This window comes from Gallus gallus, chromosome 3, assembly GCF_016699485.2.
Source record: "Gallus gallus isolate bGalGal1 chromosome 3, bGalGal1.mat.broiler.GRCg7b, whole genome shotgun sequence".
NCBI classification, from domain to species: domain Eukaryota; kingdom Metazoa; phylum Chordata; class Aves; order Galliformes; family Phasianidae; genus Gallus; species Gallus gallus.
In genome coordinates, this window is record NC_052534.1 from 46,352,097 (window position 1) to 46,372,405 (window position 20,309).

A 20,309-nucleotide genomic window follows, 5' to 3' on the forward strand; every position below is an offset into this window, starting at 1 on the left:
AGAAGGTGAAGATGATACACTTCTGCAATCACAGATGTTTTACCCTTAATTTCTACAGCTGCGATTTTATTCAGAGCATATAAGTTATGCAGCAAGGAGTTCTGCTTCACTGCTAATTAGGGAATAGATCCAGCAGATAATGGAGATCCAAATATTATCCAGTTATGTAAGAGAAACAAAAGAAATTGGGACATCCTACCCTAGCCCTAACTCAGCTTAAAATAGTGATTGGATCTGCTGTAGAACAGGGTGATTGATTCCTGCATTTCTTGTAGAAAAACATTCTTTGGACAACTGAAAATAAATTCTTTCAGAATTAAAAATATATTATTCTGTAGTAGTTTTAATAACAGCTAGGGAGGGAAACTTGGTGGTTCTTATTTTACATTATCTCTCTTGATCACAAATAACTCAAAGGGATTCTGGGTCGTTTTATCCTCTGAGAAGATTAGAAAATCCATCTGGGAAGCATTACTGTCAAACTTTACACTGCTGCATTTCACAAGATTTTTTAAAGGTTCATTGGTCCATGTGGTGGGCTGACCCTGACCAGCAGCCAGCCACCCACACAGCCACTTATTTGCTTCTCCCTGTCCTATGCCAAGGCAGTGGGTAAAAATTGGAAAGACAGAAGTGAGAAAACTTATAGATCAAGACAAACACAGTTTAATAGATGCTGGAATATTTTAAAAACAAATAAGTGAAACAAAGGAAGTCTCTCACTACTTCCAAGAGGCAGACTCATGCTCTACCAGTCTATGAACAGCAACCACCTTTGAAGCCCCAACGCCCCTCAACATCAGTTTTTATTTCTGAACATGCTGTAACACAGCATGGAATATCTTCTTGACCAGTTTGAATCATCTGTCTTGGCTATGTCCACTCTGGAGTTTTTGCTCATCTCCAGTCTGTTCTCTAGGGGAAAAGAAGGGGCGGAGTGAGAAAAAATTGAAAGCCTTGGTGCTGCCTAACTACTGTTCAGCAATAGGCAAATATTGATGTGTTATCAACACTGTTGTGGTCATGAATCCAAAACACAACGTAATACAGCGTGCTGTGAAGAGAGTTAACACTATCTCAGCCACGCCCAGCACAGTCCAGCTCAGTAAATATGTATTTCAGTAATTATGTCACTCTTCTGAGAGAAGGGTGTGTTTTCTTATCCTCTCGTGTGAAAAATGAAGCCATATTGTCCACTTCTCTGATGAGTGGTCTAAACACTGAACTGCTTGACTTGTACTTTTGTATCTGCAAAGGCCTCATTGAGTTTGTAACATAGGCATATTGCACCTTTCAATACTAATACATTAGAGTTAATAGTTGGTCAGATACTGAGAAGGGTAATATTATTTAATCTAGATTTACAACATGGAGCACTCTGAAGAACAGCTCCCAGGTTGTATGTTTCTAGCTCAAGTATTCTGGATATCCATGTTAACAACTGTGCTGACAAGTAATAAGGACATGTTACAGCTAAGTGATGTTTGCTACATTAAGCTTGAAAGATTGTTCATTTTTAAGATACTACTAAGTGTTTTAGAAAATGCCTACATGAGAACTTCAACTGTTTTGAAATAGGATACATATTTTAGAAATACAGAGTAGAGACAGAGGTGTAGCTCTGGTGCCATTTGAGCAAAAAGGTTTCCCAAGATACTGTCCAACTCAAAATCATTTGATTTTTCAAGTATGTTCTTCATGAACTCCCCACATGATATAATGGTATGTATACACAACCCATTTTAAAATCCAGGCTGATAAGTTTCTTAATAGGAATGCTTCTTTTGGAACACCGACCTAGAATTTTATTCTTTCTATAGCTAAAAGTTGCTTTGGGTTTGATGCTTTTGGTTCTTGTTTTTGTCTGAGTACATCTGAGTTCTTAAATGGCTCACTTGAAGTAACATCTTCCTATCTAGCATTGTTTTGATGGCTACACCAGTTTTTAACCGTTTTTAAAATATTTTTAGTCTGGGTAGTATTACATAAGCAGTCATACTATTTCCAAATAGAATGAAGGTAGTATGATCTCACTATTACTACAGTATTTCACTTATTTACATAAATAAAAAGAACAATTATATAAATATATTTAATCAGAGCACTACATTCAGTGCTTATGTATTATAATCTGCAAGACAATAATTTTATTCCATCATGGGATTTAATATCTTGTGCGTGGCATTTTTAGTTCCTGAGAGTTTATATTCACGTGTATTTACCTGCATGTTTCTTTGCTTATGCCCAATTTACTGAATGACCTGGATCATGCTATGTTAGTAACTTGTCTCCCAGTCTTTCTGTCATTTGCAAATGTTACTGGTAACGCTTTTGTATTTTTGTTTTTTTTTTCAGGTCACTGATTAATGTTAACTAGATAAATCTAAGAACAGATCCTTGCAGTACACAATAAAAGGACTCTTGATCTATTAATATCCCTTCACTGCAAGCATACGTCAAAACTTAACATCCAGATTTTAATCTATTTTATGTATACAATAATGATTGTTATCATTCCAGGTCCATAGCAAATGCATCACACAAAATGAAGGTAGATGTCTTGTCTTGTAGATATATATCTCTACTTCACTGACATTATTGATTTAATGACTAAAGTTGTAAATTCATTGATTATTTCAGATAACTGATTTTGAAAGGTCCGTTTCTACCTATCTGTGACTGATACCTGTTACGTTATACCATTCCTTTATTTATTTTTTTATCACTCAAGTTCCATGTCAGTTCCTGAGTCATTTTGGCCAGAATGAGAGTCAGGCTGACAGATCTGCAATTAATCAGGTGAATTCACTTTCCCTTTTAAAGTATTGCACAACACTACCTTTTTTGCAGTCCTCTGGCACTTTATGACTTCTGACAGCTATTGAAAATCATTTCTAGTAGTTCAGAGAACTCATCAGCCACTTCTTTCAAAAGTTATCCGAGCACATCCATCTTAAAATGCCTGCCTTTTGGAGCTGCTACTTCATTTCCTTCTGAGCTGGAAATGGGAAATATCCATTCATCATCATCATCATCAACATCATCATTATCTTCTGGTATGTATACATGATCTGTCTTTTTCTCAAAATACAGAACATAGAAATTTATTGAATGCTTCTTCCTGTTCTGCACATTCCCTTCTAGCAGTGACCCAAGTTCATTATTTTTAATCAGCATTTTTTTCTTTCTTTCTTTTTCTTTTCTGCAGTTCCCAGCTTCTTGTATTTCTCTATTACCTTTTAGACCCTCACGCCGCCAACTGTAGTCAAGTGAGTGGCAGAGTTGTGTTTTTATTCAAAGACTGAATCTAATCAATTCTATGCAAGGATCTTGGCTGGGCAGGCTTTTTGGGAGAGGAAGGCACAGGTGTACTAGCCAGTTTGTCCATGTTGAGTCTGGCAGGCTGCTGTGGTTGATATCTTTAAGGGCAAGAGTCGAAGTATTAGACTCATGAGCTAATGCTGCTGAGTGCCAGCTCCTGAAGGTAGTGATCAGGACTCCTGGGCTGCATGTCTCAGAAACTGCCAGGAACAATCATGCTGTTACTCCAGAACTTTCCTCCAGCTCTGTGTTCCAGGGACTCTCTTTGCTTTTGCTTGTGCTTTTGATAATTTTGAATTGGTTCCAGTGAGAGAGCTACCTCCTTAGTAGGAGGCTGTTGCTGAGTGTAGTCAGAAGATGGCAAATATCTGATGCCGTTGCTCAGAAAGGTTGCTCAGCCAGTATTTGAACTAGTTCAGACACTGGACCCAATTGGTTTTGCATTGAAGAGAAACATATTTTATTTCTTAATGATAGTAAGTGCAGTAAATATCTCACTAGAAGTGTCTATTCCCCATGTAGTGTTATGATGAACCTCAGCTCTGAAAAAAGAGAGAACAAAATAGTTCATTCTCTTACTGTTGTATATACCTACATGAACACACAGAATTGCTTCACGTGTTTTTATTTACATACATTTTCTGTTAAGTACTTTCTGCTGACTTGGATATCTTCTCAAAATAAAAGTATTATTTAGGAGAGGAGAAAAAACAACTAAGCCACTTTAAGTCATCAAGATGATAACAGTTTGTAGAGACCTCATAAAATGTTAAGAAAACCAGATTTCTTTCTGTCTTTGACTTTCTTTAGATTTGCTAAGTTAGAGTACAGGCATCATGTCAAAAGAGCAGCAGCGCTTATGAGAGAGCATTTATCAAGGTCTAACAAGAGGATGAAGGAAAATTAAAATGGCATTACAATCTTATTCTTCATTAAAAGTGAAGTACTAAATTTTCCACTAATTCATTTTGACAGATATTATTCTGACAGAGTTGACACCTGTGACAAAATGTGATTAAAGTGGATGCAATTCAGGAAGCAATGCTTTAATTTTTTTTCCCTAGCTCTATGATGTCAGTGACATACATAATTCAGATTTGAGTTTGTTTTCTTAAATCCATTTATCTTTGGCCATCATCACTTTTTGTTGTAGGCAGATATTTACTTTCAGAAGTGGTGAAAACAGTAGCTTCTTAGATTACAGGCAAAATGAAGTAATTAATCTGATTAACATTGCCATGGAAAACTGAAATATCTAACATCATTTCCTAGGCAATAGTATTAGCTGACATGTTAAAGGATGACTTTTATTAACAGTCTTTTCTGTCTCAATTTGGAGTTTTTTTCATCAATGATGCAATATCATCTTACTGTACACATTAATTAATAAGATTTAACAGAATATGGACTGCTATGGGGGGAGCTTTTGCAAGTTAGTTTCTTGTAAAACTTCACTTGTAGCTGTCTGGATGCAGGGTTGAAAACAAGGTTGGCAGTTGTGGTTTAGTGAGATATTTCAGACGTATTTCAGCAAAGTATTTCAGATATAATTGTCACTCTTGATGCTTTGTTTGCTAATCATTGAAATTAATCTCTGCTGCAGCCAAGAAGTGCCCAGTGAAACTCATCATACAAAAAACATTTAAGTCCTGATCAAGATCCCACCATTCCTGAGCTTTTCCTTACATGTTCTGATGAAGCTTTTTTTAATACTTACTGACTGAAAGTAATTAAAAAATAATAAAAATAAAAATAAAAAAAATTAAATTAAAATTTAAAAAAATCAACCATACCTACAATTTTTACAGGGTAAAAAGCTGAAAAGTCACTGCACCACTTAGAGACCAATGAAGAGAGATGGTTCTTCTTGGGCACGTGTATTAGCAGCATGCCACCAGCAAAGATGGTCCTAGTGCCAATAAGAACTTGGCCACTGATTGACTTTTTGAGCATGGCTTTCCCTCCCCACCAACAACTGAATGTCTCTCTGCTCTTAGGGAGAACAGGGATGGAAAAAAAGAGTCATCAGATGTGATCCCTTTTGCTACAGACCACTATGCAAAAAAATATTTATTTCAGAAGATCCTGTATATTCATTCATTAAATATATTTCTACCTGTTTTGGTTTTTTTTTTTTTCATTTTTAATAATTCCAGTAAGTGTCAGGTAAACACTATCTTTAAAAATTATCTACAGAAAAACGATTAAATTTACCTCTAGAAAAATCTAGTGGTTTACAGTGTTTATCAGATCTTGTCTTCTTTGCTTTCTAATCTCTTCATTTCATTTCTAGTAAATGGTTTGATATGCCCTCTTTGTAAGCTAAGGCAGATGTAATAAGATGACTTGGAGATATTGTTTTTCCATATTGTAAGAATTCTTAGAGGCATTAGATAAGCCAGTACTCATCAATTTTATCAGCAATCATTTGTTTGAACTTCTGTTTTTAAAAACAAAATCCATAGAAATTCAGTTTCACGGGGCAAATTTTAGCCCTCATGTTATTGTTTAGTGTGCTTTCCAGTGGCACATAAAGTCAAATTATTAAAGCTGAAAACCGAAGTCTGCCTAAAGTGTCTCCTTTTCATGATATGTTAATATGAATAACCCTACACTTTTCTGATTATATTAAAACCTGGACAGATGTATATGAGAAGACTGTAGTTCCTTTGAAAATCCCATAGCAATGAGAGAGATGTTTTTAAGGATAAAATTTCATACACATAAAATTCAATAGTAAACCTAACTGTTGTTATGAGTGAGAAAGACTACCAAAGAATCTGTCAAAAGTCCAAAAGATGTCTGTGTTCATATAAAGTCTATCCATGATCTTATGTTCACTGTTGCCAAATATTTTGTAGGAATGACCATGCTCACAGTTGTGCCACTAATGCCTATAATCAGGTTGGTATTTCAAGAGCAGCCTTCTGCATTTGTACTCACCTTCTCAAATGCAATGAAAACACAACAAAACCCCTGGAGTGGGGCTGCAGTGGCAGTGGAGAGGCCATTGCATTGAAAGGATAGAGTAAAGGGAAGATGATCTTTGACGGGCATCTTCTGCTCTCTCTCCATATGGGAAAGAAACAGCTTGGAATGCATTGCTTTGCATTGCTCATGAAAATTGTGCACATAATGGAGCTTCTCATCTCCTTATTTCTCTGAGTAAACATCCCAGAGGTGTCTGAGTTGAATCCCTAAGGGAAATATGCAGAAATCAGTGCCCAGAGGTTGTTTATAATTTTATTTATCAGTAGTAGTCTTTTATCCCTCCTTTCTACACTGATTTTTTATGTTTTTGTGATCAGAAAATATGTTGAATTGAATACTCATTTAAAGGTGTCATGTAGGATCACAGCATCATAATCAGCTTCTCAGATGGGCAAGTGCATACAAGCCACACATAATATTCAATTGCATGAAAAATAGTGGTAAGAAAGAGAACATTTTAAATGAGTGAAAAGGGCATATCAGTGCCATCTAAAGTGGAACGTGACTGGCATATCTCTTAGTTAAAAGGAATCATTAGCTTATTTCTCTAAAAATGTGGGAAGCATATTTTTGTTATCTTTGTGAAATCTTGGTACTGTATTAAAAACAATCAAATGTAACTGAAATATCTTGCTTATCTTGGAGGAGTGAAGGTTGTGTAAGACTTACACAAAGGACTACCAGGTCTTCATTTAAATGCTGGGTATGATTTGACACAGAGAGAAGGAGCGTATGTGCAGATTTGGTGGTATTACAGAATTTGAGTTAATATTTTTTTTTCTTTCTAAGAAAACTTGTTTCTCATCTCCATTTACTTGTCACTATTATGAATCTTTTATGAACTTGTTGTCATAAATAACCTGGTCATTTTATTTTTATTTTTTTTTAACACTTGACAAGCTTAATATCTATGCTTAATGCTAATTTATTATTAGAATCATAGCATCATAGAATCATAGAATTGTTTGAATTTGAAGGAAGTTTAGAGGTCATCTAGTCCAACTCGTCTACAATGAACAGAGACACCTACAGCTTGATCAGGTTGCTCAGCACCCCGTCCAACCTGACCTTGAACATCTTCAAAGATGAGGCTTCCACCACCTCTCTGGTGGAACCTGTTCCGGTGCCTCACCACCCTCATCATAGAAAACTTCTTCCTTATGTCCTATCTAAATCTACCCTCTTTTACTTTGAAACCATTTCCGCTTGTCCTACCACTGCTAAAAAGTCTTCCCCCTTCTTTTTTTTAGTCCCTCTTTAGGTATTGAAAGGCCACTACCGTGTCTCCCCAGAGCCTTCTCTTCTCCATGCTGAACAGCTCCATCTCCCTCAGTCTATCCTGGTAGGGGAGGTGCTCCAACCCTTGGATCATTTTTGTGGCACTCCAACAGGTCCACATCTCTTCTGTGCTGAGGACTCCACATCTGGGTTTAGTACTTCAGGTGAGGTCTCACCAGTGTGGAACAGTGGAGCAGGATCACCTCCCTTGACCTGCTAGTCAAGTTTCTTTTGATGCAGCCCAGAATACTTTGGCTTTCTGGGTTGCGAGGGCATGTTACTGGCTCATGTCTATCTTGCTACACACCAATAGTCCCAACTCCTTTTTGGTTGGGCTGTGCTCAATCCTTTTGACTTTCCACTTGTATTGATAGTGGGAGTTGCCATGACCCAGGTGCAAGACCTTGCACTTGGATTTGTTGAACAATGTGGTGTTCCTCTGGGCCCACTGCTCAAGCCTATCTAGGTCTCTTTGGATAGCATTAGGTGTGTCGACCACACCATACAGCTTGGTGTCATCCGCAAATATGCTGAGGGTTCTCTCAATCCCACTATCAATGTCCTCAATAAAGGGCATCAGTCCCAGTACTGACCACTGAGGGACACCACTTGTCACTGATCTCCATCTGGACATTGATTCACTCACCAATACTCTCTGGGTACAATCTTGCAACCAGTTCCTTATCCATAGAATGAATGGTCCATCCATCAAATATATATCTTTCCAATTTGGAGAAAAGGATCCTGTGGGGGACTGTGTCAAAGGCCTTACTGAAGTCCAGAAGCTTCAGTCTTCTGAAATTTAATTGCAATGCAGTATAGAGATAGTGAACTTTTGAGGGCATTTGCGGAAAAATAAATAAATAACAGGGAAGCAAGAAGATTATTCAGTATCATTAGCAACTGAAAATTTGTTTTTAGGAACTGACATGTGTTTTGGTATCAGCTTCAATTTAGTTGATTATATTTGGATTAGATACAAAAGGCAGATGATATCTGGCCTGAAAACATTCTCTGCATTTGAAAGATTCAGTATCTTTTCACTCTGTGTTGCTTACATCTTGTCACAGAACATTACGTTATTTCATATCAGAGATGTGTTAGAGATGCTGTGTTATACAATGCCAAAATAGAGTTTGTAGTACCTAGTATTTTTGGGTCACAACCCCATGGTGTCCAGGCAAGATCTCAGGAACCGATTTCCTAATACTCCAAATTGTAGAAGCACATCCATTGAACTGCTGCATTCCTCTTCATCAAAAGCAGGCCAGATAAAAATATACGGAATATATTAGTGCTGTGCTTGCACAAATTAGATTCACCACATTTGATGTCACAAGACCAAGACACCTCTATGTGATCGTTTATTGATTCAGCCAAGGCAAACTTGCATAACACCCCGAGAAGCCCCGTCACTCCTCTGCATCCTTGATATAGACTCATGTTAGTGATAGCTGGTACATGTGGGGCTGCCTGTCTCACAGCACTGGAGCAGTAATGTGGATGAGGCTTGGCAATGACTCCTGCCCTGCTGGCAGTCACCTCTTCATCCAGGGCAACCAGACTGCTAGCTGCACAGACCTGTAGCCCTGCATAGAGGCTCTGCCTCATCTGTAGGGCCTGCCAGTGTCCTTTTCACCAGCCAACTTCCCCAGCACTTTGTTTCTCTGAGGGCTTCAGCCCTCACAGATGTGATTTAGGAAAAGACATGGTGGTGAAAGGACTCAGGGCTGCACTGTCCTTCCATGGTACAGGCCCTGAGGAGCTGCTGTTAGATCATGGGACTTTGTCAGAATGGTTCTTTCTAGGAGAGCGCACATGAGGACTGAGCAGCTGCAGCTGTTCTTGGGTTATGCATTTGTCTCAAGCCAAGGTCTGGAAGTTTCTAGAACCTGCTGGTTGACAGCACTTCTTGTGAACACAGCACCTGTTTGTAAGTCACAGGGCTATGAGCATGGAGAAAGCAAGTTCATGTTGTCTGGGGAAGAAGTTTTGGCTTTTTCTATGAATTTTCTTTTCTTCTCTCTCAAAATCCTGGAAAGTCTTTCTCTTCTTCCTCCACCAGCTGTTTTGTTGGCCTGCAAAGCTTTGTTACATACATCTCTGTATTACACACAGTGTGTATTTACACCAGGCATGCTGCAAAGGCTTCTCGTTCCCAAAGCCTTGGCCCACCTGATCTGCAGAGTGGAAGGCACTGGAGGCATCTGGGAGCATGCCTGTGGTTTGTGCATAGATGCTGGAGGAATCGTAAACAATTTTCTTGACTTTATTATCAATAGCAGTGCTCAAAAACCCAGCTAAGAGGCAGCATAAGGACATAGAATACTAGGTGGCTGATTGTTGTGGAGCACCTGCTGAGGTGATATTTCCCTTGTTTGACTTCACAAAATCTGCATACCTTTTTACCTTTTTTTTTTTCTTTTTCTTTTTTTTTCTTTTTCCCAGCACAAAAAATATTTTGTTTCCCTTGTAAGGCAGAAAAAAGTCCTGTGGGATGTGGCAGTGTTATTTTGCTGCTTTTTCATCCTTTACCTAAAGGATCAATCCATATAGTTGCTTGATACTCACCTTAATAAAAGAGCTGTGGGATGACAGCCGAATCTGGCTTCAAGAACTTTTCTGAAGGAAACATTGCTTCCAGCCTTCAGAAATCAGTAACTGTGAATTACAGAAATGCTCAGTTGCTTTCAAAGAGGTGAGTGCTAATGAATGGCAAGCATTGTTGCATGCTCTGTAGGACTTGATGGCTAACTTGATGCATCACGTCTTCTTGCTGCTCAACTAGGATTTTTTTCCAGCTTTATTATTTTCCAGTAGAGAAGAACAGGAGCTCAGGGTTTGGTCTTTATTTTGAAATTCCTTAATAGTTTAGGTTTGTTATTAAGGCTAATAGAGATCAGAATAAAGAGACACAAAGACATAGAGTTAAAAGTAAACCAATCAAGAATGCAAGACCATTAGTCATAGAGTTTGTTGTCAATCTTCTGACAGTTGTGACAGCTTTGTTCTTTTAGGACTTGTTTAACTCAGTGCCTACGCTCAATCGCAGTTTGTGATTCTGTAGCTTAATGGCAAATCAGAGAAGAGGGACTGTTAATTTTTGCTCTTAATTCATAAGCAGTGTTTTTTAAGTGTTGTATAATATCTCACATTTTAAGCTTTTTAACTTTGTCCTACTTACATTTAGTCAGGTTTTCTATCTCACAAGCATGACCTTCTGAAGCTCCATCTTCTATATTACCTCTGTGGGAGCTACACAAAGTAAACTAATAATTTATTTTTGCTTGTAGTAATCCAGCTTTTACATTCATTTCCTGTACCAACTCTGCCTGGATTCTGAGCATTAAGCCACCTTTTCACCTGCAGATACTACAGTAGCCTGCAGGGAAAGGTATTTCAAACATCTCACTGATCAGTATCAGATCTGCCTTTTAGCACTGTGGGATTTAAACATTTATATTGCATTAATCCTTGAGGTTATGAACTCAATTGGAAATGCAAGCATCAATATCTCACCTCAATATTATCAAAGGGAGAATTGCTCAAAATTAGGATTTGATTTTGTTGTTGTTGTTTTCAGTTTACTTCTGCTAGACTCAAATCCTGCAGACACCTGTGCTAGGTGTGTTACACTTCTAGTGTAAGCATTTTAAAGCTTCTCTGTGAGTACTGAAATCACCCTATGTGACAGTGTTTACAGAATAGGGATTTCAGCTTAGGGATAGCTGGAAATATTTTGGCTGAATGCCTTTTGTCTGAAGCTTCTTACTGAAAAAATATTGGCATAGTAAAATTCAGTCATTTTGAACATGTTTATTCTCTAAAAGAGAAAAACATCTGTTTAGATAATTTTGTTTTTCTTATGCACTGCAGTTCTATTTACCTAGGCCTTATTATTAAGTTATTAAAAATATGTTTTTGCTTCTTATCTCTAGCTTTCAGACTCAGCATCTAAACCATTTCAGCTTTCTTACTTCCTTTATGTATAAATTCAAGAGGAAGAATTGTTTAGTAAGTTACTCAGGGTTTCTTCCTGCTGTTCTGATATTATTTATTATAAATAATAATCCAAAATAATCGAAATAAAAAGTAGTCTGCAAGGGTAAACAGTTCAAATAATATTGGGAACTAATATTTATCTTCTTCATTCTTGAACGGACCTGCAAGTCAAACCTTACACATTATTTTGTAAACAAGTCTAAATTAAAACACAATTCTTTTTAAAATTACATGTTTTTCTTCTGAATTATAATATCAAAATATCCAGGGATTTGATTAAGCATACAACAACAAAAAAACCTTTCTTCTCAATTGCAATAAAACTCAGAAATTTATTCCACTAAGATGAACAATTTCTTCAATGATGGATAAACTATGATTAGGTATAGTTTCATAGGCAAAACACTAAGATTGACCCTGTATGCGTTATTCCAAACTTGATATAACTAATATCCAGAGCTGTAGATCACAGCTCTAAACAGGAAGTATTGGGTTCTAAAATCATCTATAAGTCAAAATTACTCTAAAGACCATGAACATTTACATCTGGTATTATAGTTAATTTAAGTGGCTTTTTGGATATATTTTCAATGATGCATACTAAGAGACAGCAAGTAATAAAATTTAATAGTTTATCCCTCTTAAAAATTTATAAGCATCAGATGTTGTAGCCACCGAAATAAAGGATTTCAGTGGGAATGGGTAAAAGTAATAACTTCTCCTTAATGAAAAAATGAATAGAAAATATGCTTCAAAGAGTACTCTCATTCCTAACACTTTCCAAGTGCTTCCTAAAACTATTAATGATACAGGTTATCAGGAAGTATTTCTAGTTTTACTGACTCTTTATGGAGAAACTCAAAACTTCTAGCCCTCTCAGCCTTTCCTATTAGGAGTGTAATTTAGCACTAATGCTCTCATTGCTTCAGGACTGACTTCACCTCTACTTGTATTTCTGATAAGAATATCAATTATTAGTTCAAGATGATGCACCTGGCTCATTCAGGATGAAGGCTTAAATACAACTACTTTGTCTGACTGTAAACTTTCAGTTACATTTGGGTCTGCTTTGCTGAGTTAACGCATCACTATAGTGAGTTCTTGGTAGAGCATGCATATTTTGTTATTAACACTAGAAGGTTTAATAAAGTAATAAAACACTAGAAGGTTTAATAAAGTAATGTGGGTTTCCTTTTCTGGAAAAAAAAATATATATATATATATTTTTTTTCTTGAAGGTTGGACCATGATATGAATGTTGTATGATTTCACATCTGTAACAATCACGCAATTTCTCATTTCCTGTTTTTATTTTTTCCCTTTTAGTCAGTGCTATTTGAGTTCAGAAAATGAAAATACTAGTGTGGTCTCAACAGTTCTCTTTCTGCATTTCGGCAAGGGCCTGAAGTTCTGAAGAAAATAGGCTATGAGCACAGATGGTAGAGTTTTGTGTTGCACCAAAGATGACTCCATTCATTCATTTAACACATCTTTCTGGCTTTCATAGGGCTAGGCTGCTGTTGTTTTGAAATCTGTGGTGAGCAGAGAAAACTCTGTGAAGGTAGTTTAAAAGGACATGGGATGTTTATATTGCTACTAATGAGTTGTCCTCTGTCGTTAAGAGACAGTGAGGCCTCCACCAAATGCAAAATCCCCCCAGTGCAGTCAGAGAAAAGTAAGCAGGGAAATGTAAAGGAAAATCTGACTTTAGCAGAGCTGTAAGTTGTTCTGGGATGCAAATTGGTCACAGTAAGGAAGTCTGTAATACCTGAGAGTATACTAGGCTAAAAGCAACTTTAGAACTGAGGAGCAAGGTGACTGAATGAGAACCAAGTGACAGGCACCCGGGGAGCAGTGGGCAGTTCAGCTGGTCTCCAGGAGAAGAGCACCTATAGTCATTATCTGTGACTTTTAACCTGACAAACTACTTTCATGTGGTTGGATTAAACTGGAGGCAATATCAGAAGGGTTTATGTTCTTTTCAATGCTGTTGTACTTAAAGGAATTAAAATAGCTACTTTAGAATTCTACGTAGAACAACTTTTTCCTTGTTGATTTTTATACAAGTCAGTTATGATAAATAATAGATGGGGTTTTCCTTTTAAGTCTTGAATGTTAGATTGGGATGTTAGGCCTAGTGAAGTTTTTGTCTTTTTGTACTTCCTCTACTGTTTTGTTCTGACTGATAACAGAAATTGAGCTCACAGTGATGCAGTGTTCGTCCTACTGTAAACTGACCGGTCCCTTGGTATTTCTGAAGTGTTTTCATAGCCTAGCTCTCCTGCTTTGAAGTTGTCCCTTAAAACATGAGCTGAGATAATATTCAGTGAAGAAAATGGTGCTGAAAGAGCTATCAGAGCTCTGAAAAGACACCATGCGGTAAAGGGCTTTAGGCAGTGAAGTCAACATGAAGTGAGGAGCATTCACTGAAAAGAAATAGATAAATCCTATTTGGAATAACTGATAACTTGAAAAATTCAACCCCTTCTGGCATCAGTGTGGCTTTAACCTTGAAAGAGATTTTGTAGGGAAACATGGAAGTGTTTCATCTTTAACCTTTGCTCATCAATAGGGAAGTCTGGCATAGGGGAGGGCCTATGTCAGCTCAGCTCAATAGTCCTGAAAGCCCTGTGCCAATAGGGTGGTTTTTTACTCCTCCAGAAGAAGGTAGGAGTGTGATGTTGGCAGGTGTATGGGAGGTACAAAAATAAAGCAGCTGGGCAGACCCATTTATTAACCGTGTTTTTTTTTTTGTTTTTTTTTTGTTTTGTTTTTGTTTTTGTTTTTTGCCCATCTACTGCATCGATGAAACAGCTTGGGACTTTGGCTTTGGCTTTTATTTTTAATTACCTAGATCAAAGGTGTGGATAAACAGGTGTGAGAAGTTGAATTCCTACAGATTAGAGTGACGGCTTGTCAGCTGAGGCACGTTAACTGAGGACATATAAGCTTCCAGATGGTCACAAACATGCTAGTTTAGATCTAATAGTTGAATTTTTTTCATTTTACTTTTCAATGGACCTTAGTCCATGTTTGACTGAGAGGAAACAAATTAAAATGAGACATCTCAACCTTTTACTCATTAACTCTTTTTATTCATAGTTTTGCTGATAATTAAGGAAAATAAAGGATTTTGTAACTGACAAAACTGGGAGGGGGGAGGAAGTGCCAAGTTTGATGTATGGTTCAAAATGTTCCAGTCTTGCCAGGCTTGTATTTGAAAACTACTCAGTGTCATATCTAACGTTACCACCATTTCTTTCTTTTAATAAGATCAGTTGTTGGAACAAATCAGGAAATGACTTAGTAATTGCATCTTGTTCTTGCTCTACTCTTCACAGATAATCTGTCTTCGGAGTGGAGAAGATTTTCAGTAGTTAATCCTTGCTGTTAAGTCATGCAGCCATCTTGTTTTCTCTCTGCCAAACAGCCACTGATCAGCTGAGGAAAAGAGTTGTTTTTATAGTGATTTGATGCTGAAACATTGAAATGAACTCCATACCTTGGGCACAGTATCTAAAAGCTTGAGACAAGTAAGCAAACAGAGCATAAATCAGAGGGAAAAGAAGAGGATGGAGAATAGTTTCTAGTTTGCTTGTTTAAGCAGAGACTTTCCTGTGATACGAATGGCCTCTGCAGAATTCTGCAGTGAAACTAGAATCCGTGGTCCTAATTGGTGTGCTTCCTTCTCTGTATGTTTGCAGGGTATGCTTGCTGTTGTTTTATTCACCTTTAAGTTAAATTGTGGTTACTGCTACTGTTGAAAGGAATAAATGTGGCCAATAAGCTGCTAATAGCACACATCTCCTGAAGGCATGGCTCATGGCCCATCTGGTTGAAGAATCTCTTGCTTCTTGCCTTTTGCTGTTTAAGTAGATTTGGGGCATTCTTCCATGTATAGTCTTGTTTGTTTTTTTCCCTTCTTTTGCTGTTTTCCAGGTGCATCTTTAAAGGGGGTGGTGGAGAGATCACTAAGAAGTTGTTATCCTTATTGATCCTGAAAGCTAAGGAGGGGAAGAGTCTTACATAATCTTCCACTTCAGCATTTTGATTGTCTTTTAAGATTTTTTTTTTTTAAGATCAGGTGCTAGCTTATCGGTTTCAACAGGATGCTTTCTGCAGCACAGATGCAAATACTTCATGTATTCTTATGCTGCTTCACAAATAATTCCTATCCTTGAATGAAATCAGCCTTTGGATTTTACAGGATGCTCAGGATGCCCTGGAGAGTCATCACTTGGTCATGTGGCTGAAGACCAACACAGCTGCTCTGTTCATCCCTCAAAAAGACAATCTCCAGGATTCTCATAAGCATCTAATTGCTGAGGCTACATTTTCTCTTCATTTCATAAATGAAGCATAAATGGTTCTCTTGACAAACAGAATGGAAGTAAAATTGCCAAACAACTATAATAAGAGCAGTATAAACCTTTTAGATGGAGCTCCTGGGCTCTGCTCCCCACACTGCTGAAGTGCTAATAAAAGCAAATAGTTCAACTTCCTTTGTCAGCTGTGACACGAATGTAATACTGTCTCAAAGGAACAATTTATGAGGCTAGATTTTTGAAGTAGTTTGGGGGACTTTGTTTCAAAGTGTTATATAAGTCTGGTGTTAAGTATATGCTTGAAAATGTCTTCTGTTCATCAAGGTGAAATCTTTGGTTTTTACCAAAGCATCATCTTAATATTTCTGTTATTTAAACGCACAGAATGCAATGAGTTAGAACAATTCCCACTGTGTACATCCCTCTTCAGTGTCTTCAAGTATGGGGCTCCCTCAGAAGAAATGGCCTTAAGTAGGATTCTCTGAGTCCTGAAGCAAAGCTGTCTTTGGCACTGAGAGAACAGTGCAATGAAAAAAACTATTAGAAAAATTGCAGCTGTGATAGGGCGAGAATTTACCGAGCTGTATAAAAGTACTGAAGCATGAAGGGAGAATGTCTGATTTTCTGAACAGGATACAAGTTGAGCAGAGCTTTTATTTGTTTGTTTATTTATTTGTTAAAAGGGATAAAAAAAAAAACAACAAAACTGTTAAAAATTATCTAGTTACTGTGAGGCTCAAAGTATCTTACTGGCTCAACTAGTGTTTGAGTACAGGTCTGTATGGGAACTGTTGAGTCAGGGCCTGAACCACTGATTGAGCACCTGGGAAAGGACCCTGTCAGCCCCAGGAGCACAGGTGAAGGCAATTTTGCTGTGTGATTGGAAGGGGTGGAGCCTGGCTGCACCTCTCTTTAGACCTCATTTAAGGGCTGACTGCCATTGAGGAAGGATCTCTGGTTGGAGATCCTTCCTTGGTGAAGCTTTCCCCTGTGAACCTGGCATCTTCTGATATGGGTGAGCAATCTTCTTCCTTTATAGTACCTTTCTATCATGCTGGTCCTTCTGTCATCACACCTTTGTTGTAATGCCTTTCTCATTGTATTGATCTGTCCAACTGCTACAGGGTCAAAATGAAAATTGGTTGGTTATGATCTTAGGGTAATAAATAGAGAATAAAAACTTCAGTATTTCCTAGGTTATCCTTGCAACAAAAAGGCTGTTACAAATGAGGTTGGATCTTCAACTGCTCTTTCAAAGCAAAAATGGTCTGCAGTCCTGCATCCTGCTGTAGTTGTTGATCCTGTTGTAAGTCTTGACCAACTTCTGTTTTATACAGATGTCTTTCATTGTGAGTTTCCCCTCTTAGCTGTTACGTGTGTTGATTGATGTGGATATACCTAGCAAGATGGTACAGATGGATATGTCCTTAGCTGTTGCACAGAGTTAACTAGTGATTTCTCTTCTACATGCGTCCTTTTATTGTGCTTACTCCAGTAGCTGAGTGCATTGATCAATGTGTCTTCTATCTGTCACGTGCTTGTTTTCCTCGTAATCTTTTCTGCTAGAGGAAGAAGGTATGCAGAGTGCTGTTTTGCTTTGGGATTGCAGGAAATAGGCTTTAAAGAGACTTCTTGGGTCATCATGTCTCATCTCTGGCTGTTGCAGCCATCTACATTATATAATGCTCTTGTGAGCTTACCCACCTTCGTTCTAAAATAAGATTTCTTTTCTTGTACTGCTTTTGGAAAGCTGCTTCACTACTTCATATAAAGGTTAGAAAGCTTTCATTTTCAGCCTTAAATTTTCTGTCTTGTTTTTGCTTATTTGATCGTGTTAATGTTGTTCTTGATTTTAATTAGCTGTTACACCTGCTAGGCTCTTAATTGCTTTTATTGAATTTATAGGCACCAATCTGACTTCCTCTTAGCTTAGTTTTGGTAGGCTGTTTTACTACTAGAACAGGTGTGGCTGCTTGTTTGAAGTAATTTTAATTCCATCTATATTAAATCTGTGAAAAAGCATTGCAAGGAGATTTTTTTTAATAACTTACTTCAGCTACAGCAGATTGTGTTGATTATGATTTACGAAAAAATCCCTTCCTAACCATACTTTTAGGGTGATATTAATTCAGGTAGAAAGCATACTATATTTATTTTCTAACGTGCATTTCCAAAACATCTAAGACATCTCTCTCTAGGGGCTCCTCTGAGGTAAGATGTTACTTCAGAATGAATCTTCCAGTGAGTCTGTGTGTTGCGTGAGCTTCCATGTGAAGCTGGAAAGTATATTCTAATTTCTTTCTGAACCATGAGGTGCTTGCTGGTGGCAAGTCAGCAACAAGGCTGTCCTGCTGCAGTTTGTGACCTAAGACAGGTATTAAAGCGCTGTAGCTCAAATTGCCCAGCCTCAGGCTCAGGAGAAAATCCATTGGTGACAGTGAACTATGTCTTATGCTTAAATGAAAATGTCTTTATAGCTTCTCCTCTGAGCTTCTATCACAACAAACCCTACATGAAGCATTAACCCAAGTATGGGATCATGGGGTGGGGCTTGGCAGTATGAGGCTGCTTGATGATACATACCTGCTGGCACAGCTCTTCTAGTCCTTTCCCCACAGTCACATAGGAACAGGGCCTTGTTCCTGTTCTAGAGTAGGTCTGGCTGACAGGCAACAGCAGACTGATTTGCCTGCTGTATGTGTCATTGAGTAACAGATTGGAAAAGAGGTCATACTGCTGTGCTGCAAGTTTGTAAGAAACTAGGGCAGTTTAGTGCAAAAGGCTTTGGAACTTGAGGGGTTTTTGACATCAAGTGTTGAAGGTTTGGGTCTACATTGTAAGTATGACTACATTAAATTGCAGTTTGTCTTGTATGCTGCAAGTGATGAAGGTTTCTGGAAAAAATGCACTTATTTTTCTTGGATTTATAAAGAATGACTGAACGGTTTCTTGCTGGTTTCTTTTTTTTTCTTTTCCCTGGTAGCTGTGCCTTTTGAGTTGCTGTATTTTTTTTTTTTTAACTTTTCAATGAAGGAATTGAGGCTGGTTTAGGAGGCCTCCTCATTGCAATGTGCTATTTCAAAATGTCTCCGTGAAGAGGAGAGTTGGATCTCTTCAGCTACCCCAGGTTTGGGAAGGGTTGAGTCTAGAAGTGCTGTACATATCTGATGTTACTCCCTCAAAAAATTAAGTAAACATATTATGGATGTGGATAGCATAAAATTCATGCTTCTCTTTTTTATCATCTCTTGTTACTCTCAATAGACAATTTATTGTAATCCATCTGTTCCTCTTGCTTGATTGATAGTCATCACAAATCCTGTGCTCATGGCACATATAAAATATTCAAAGAAAATCTAAGATTTCACTTAGCTGAAGGCAGTTTGAGTTTTACAAAGCTGCTTCAGAGCTTCCAAAATGTATGAATACAAAACAAAATTTAGAATCAACTTTGATATTGTTTGAACCACAAAGTTCAAATATTTCTGTATTAGGAAGAGCTATTTTGGAATGTCTTACAGATAAAGTCTATTCCAAGAGAAACATTAGACCTAAATTTTGACTGTCATTAACACTGCTCAGTCAGATTATTGCACATGGCTTTTAAAATTCTACCAGATTAGGATGTTTTAAGTTTACATTAATCTTTCATTCACTCTTGTGCATCAAAAGAGGGGTGACCAGCAGGGAGAGGGAGGTGATTGTCCCTTTCTAATGTGCCCTTGTGTCTTTGCCTTGTGTCTGTCTTTGCCTCCATTTCTACTTTTCCATCTTGTTTGCCTTTGGTACTCACTGGTAGATGAATGTAAGGAAAGAAACCTGCAGTCCCCAGGTCAATGTGGAACTAGCAATACAGTTATCTTGTTGCTCCACTGTGTATGTTTACTTTGAGCCTTTTTTGCTCTTTCTGCTGATGCTAGCTGAGTTCTGAGGAAAACTATTCCTTTCTTGCCATACCGCACACACTTCCTTAATTGGTGAAATGCATTATATAATATCAACTGTTTTTTTTTCCCTTTAAAACAGGAAATTACGGGGAAAGTGGAATGGAGGCCTTCAAAGAGCTGGCTGCCCAAGAGGGCCTCTGCATTGCTCATTCTGACAAGATCTATAGCAATGCTGGGGAGAAAAGCTTTGATCGCCTGCTCCGCAAGCTGCGAGAAAGATTACCCAAGGCTAGAGTGGTGGTTTGCTTCTGTGAGGGCATGACGGTGAGGGGGATCCTCATTGCTATGAGACGTCTGGGAGTGCTTGGGGAGTTCCTGCTAATTGGAAGGTAAGGCTGTAAGTGGATTTTTTTTGCATCCTTTCTTCTAATCCTTAAGGCAGTCCTTTAGTTTCAGAACTGTGCAAGTCAGGCTACCCATCATTTCAGTGTTTACTTTTCTAATG

At 37.9% G+C, this 20,309-nt stretch overlaps 1 protein-coding gene across 6 annotated transcripts in view; it reads left to right on the plus strand.

Moving 5' to 3' along the window:
• GRM1 (glutamate metabotropic receptor 1) overlaps positions 1–20,309 on the plus strand; it is a 181,670-nt gene that overhangs the window by 16,459 nt on the left and 144,902 nt on the right. For 5 of the 6 annotated variants that reach the window (XM_004935585.5, XM_015284285.4, XM_015284286.4 and 2 more), the window contains one exon: positions 19,944–20,193. In XM_004935585.5, the coding sequence (XP_004935642.1) occupies positions 19,944–20,193 (250 nt within the window). Of the gene's footprint in view, positions 1–2,341; positions 3,057–19,943; positions 20,194–20,309 lie in introns of those variants that run through there. The other variant, XM_040698171.1, reaches the window with a different exon arrangement.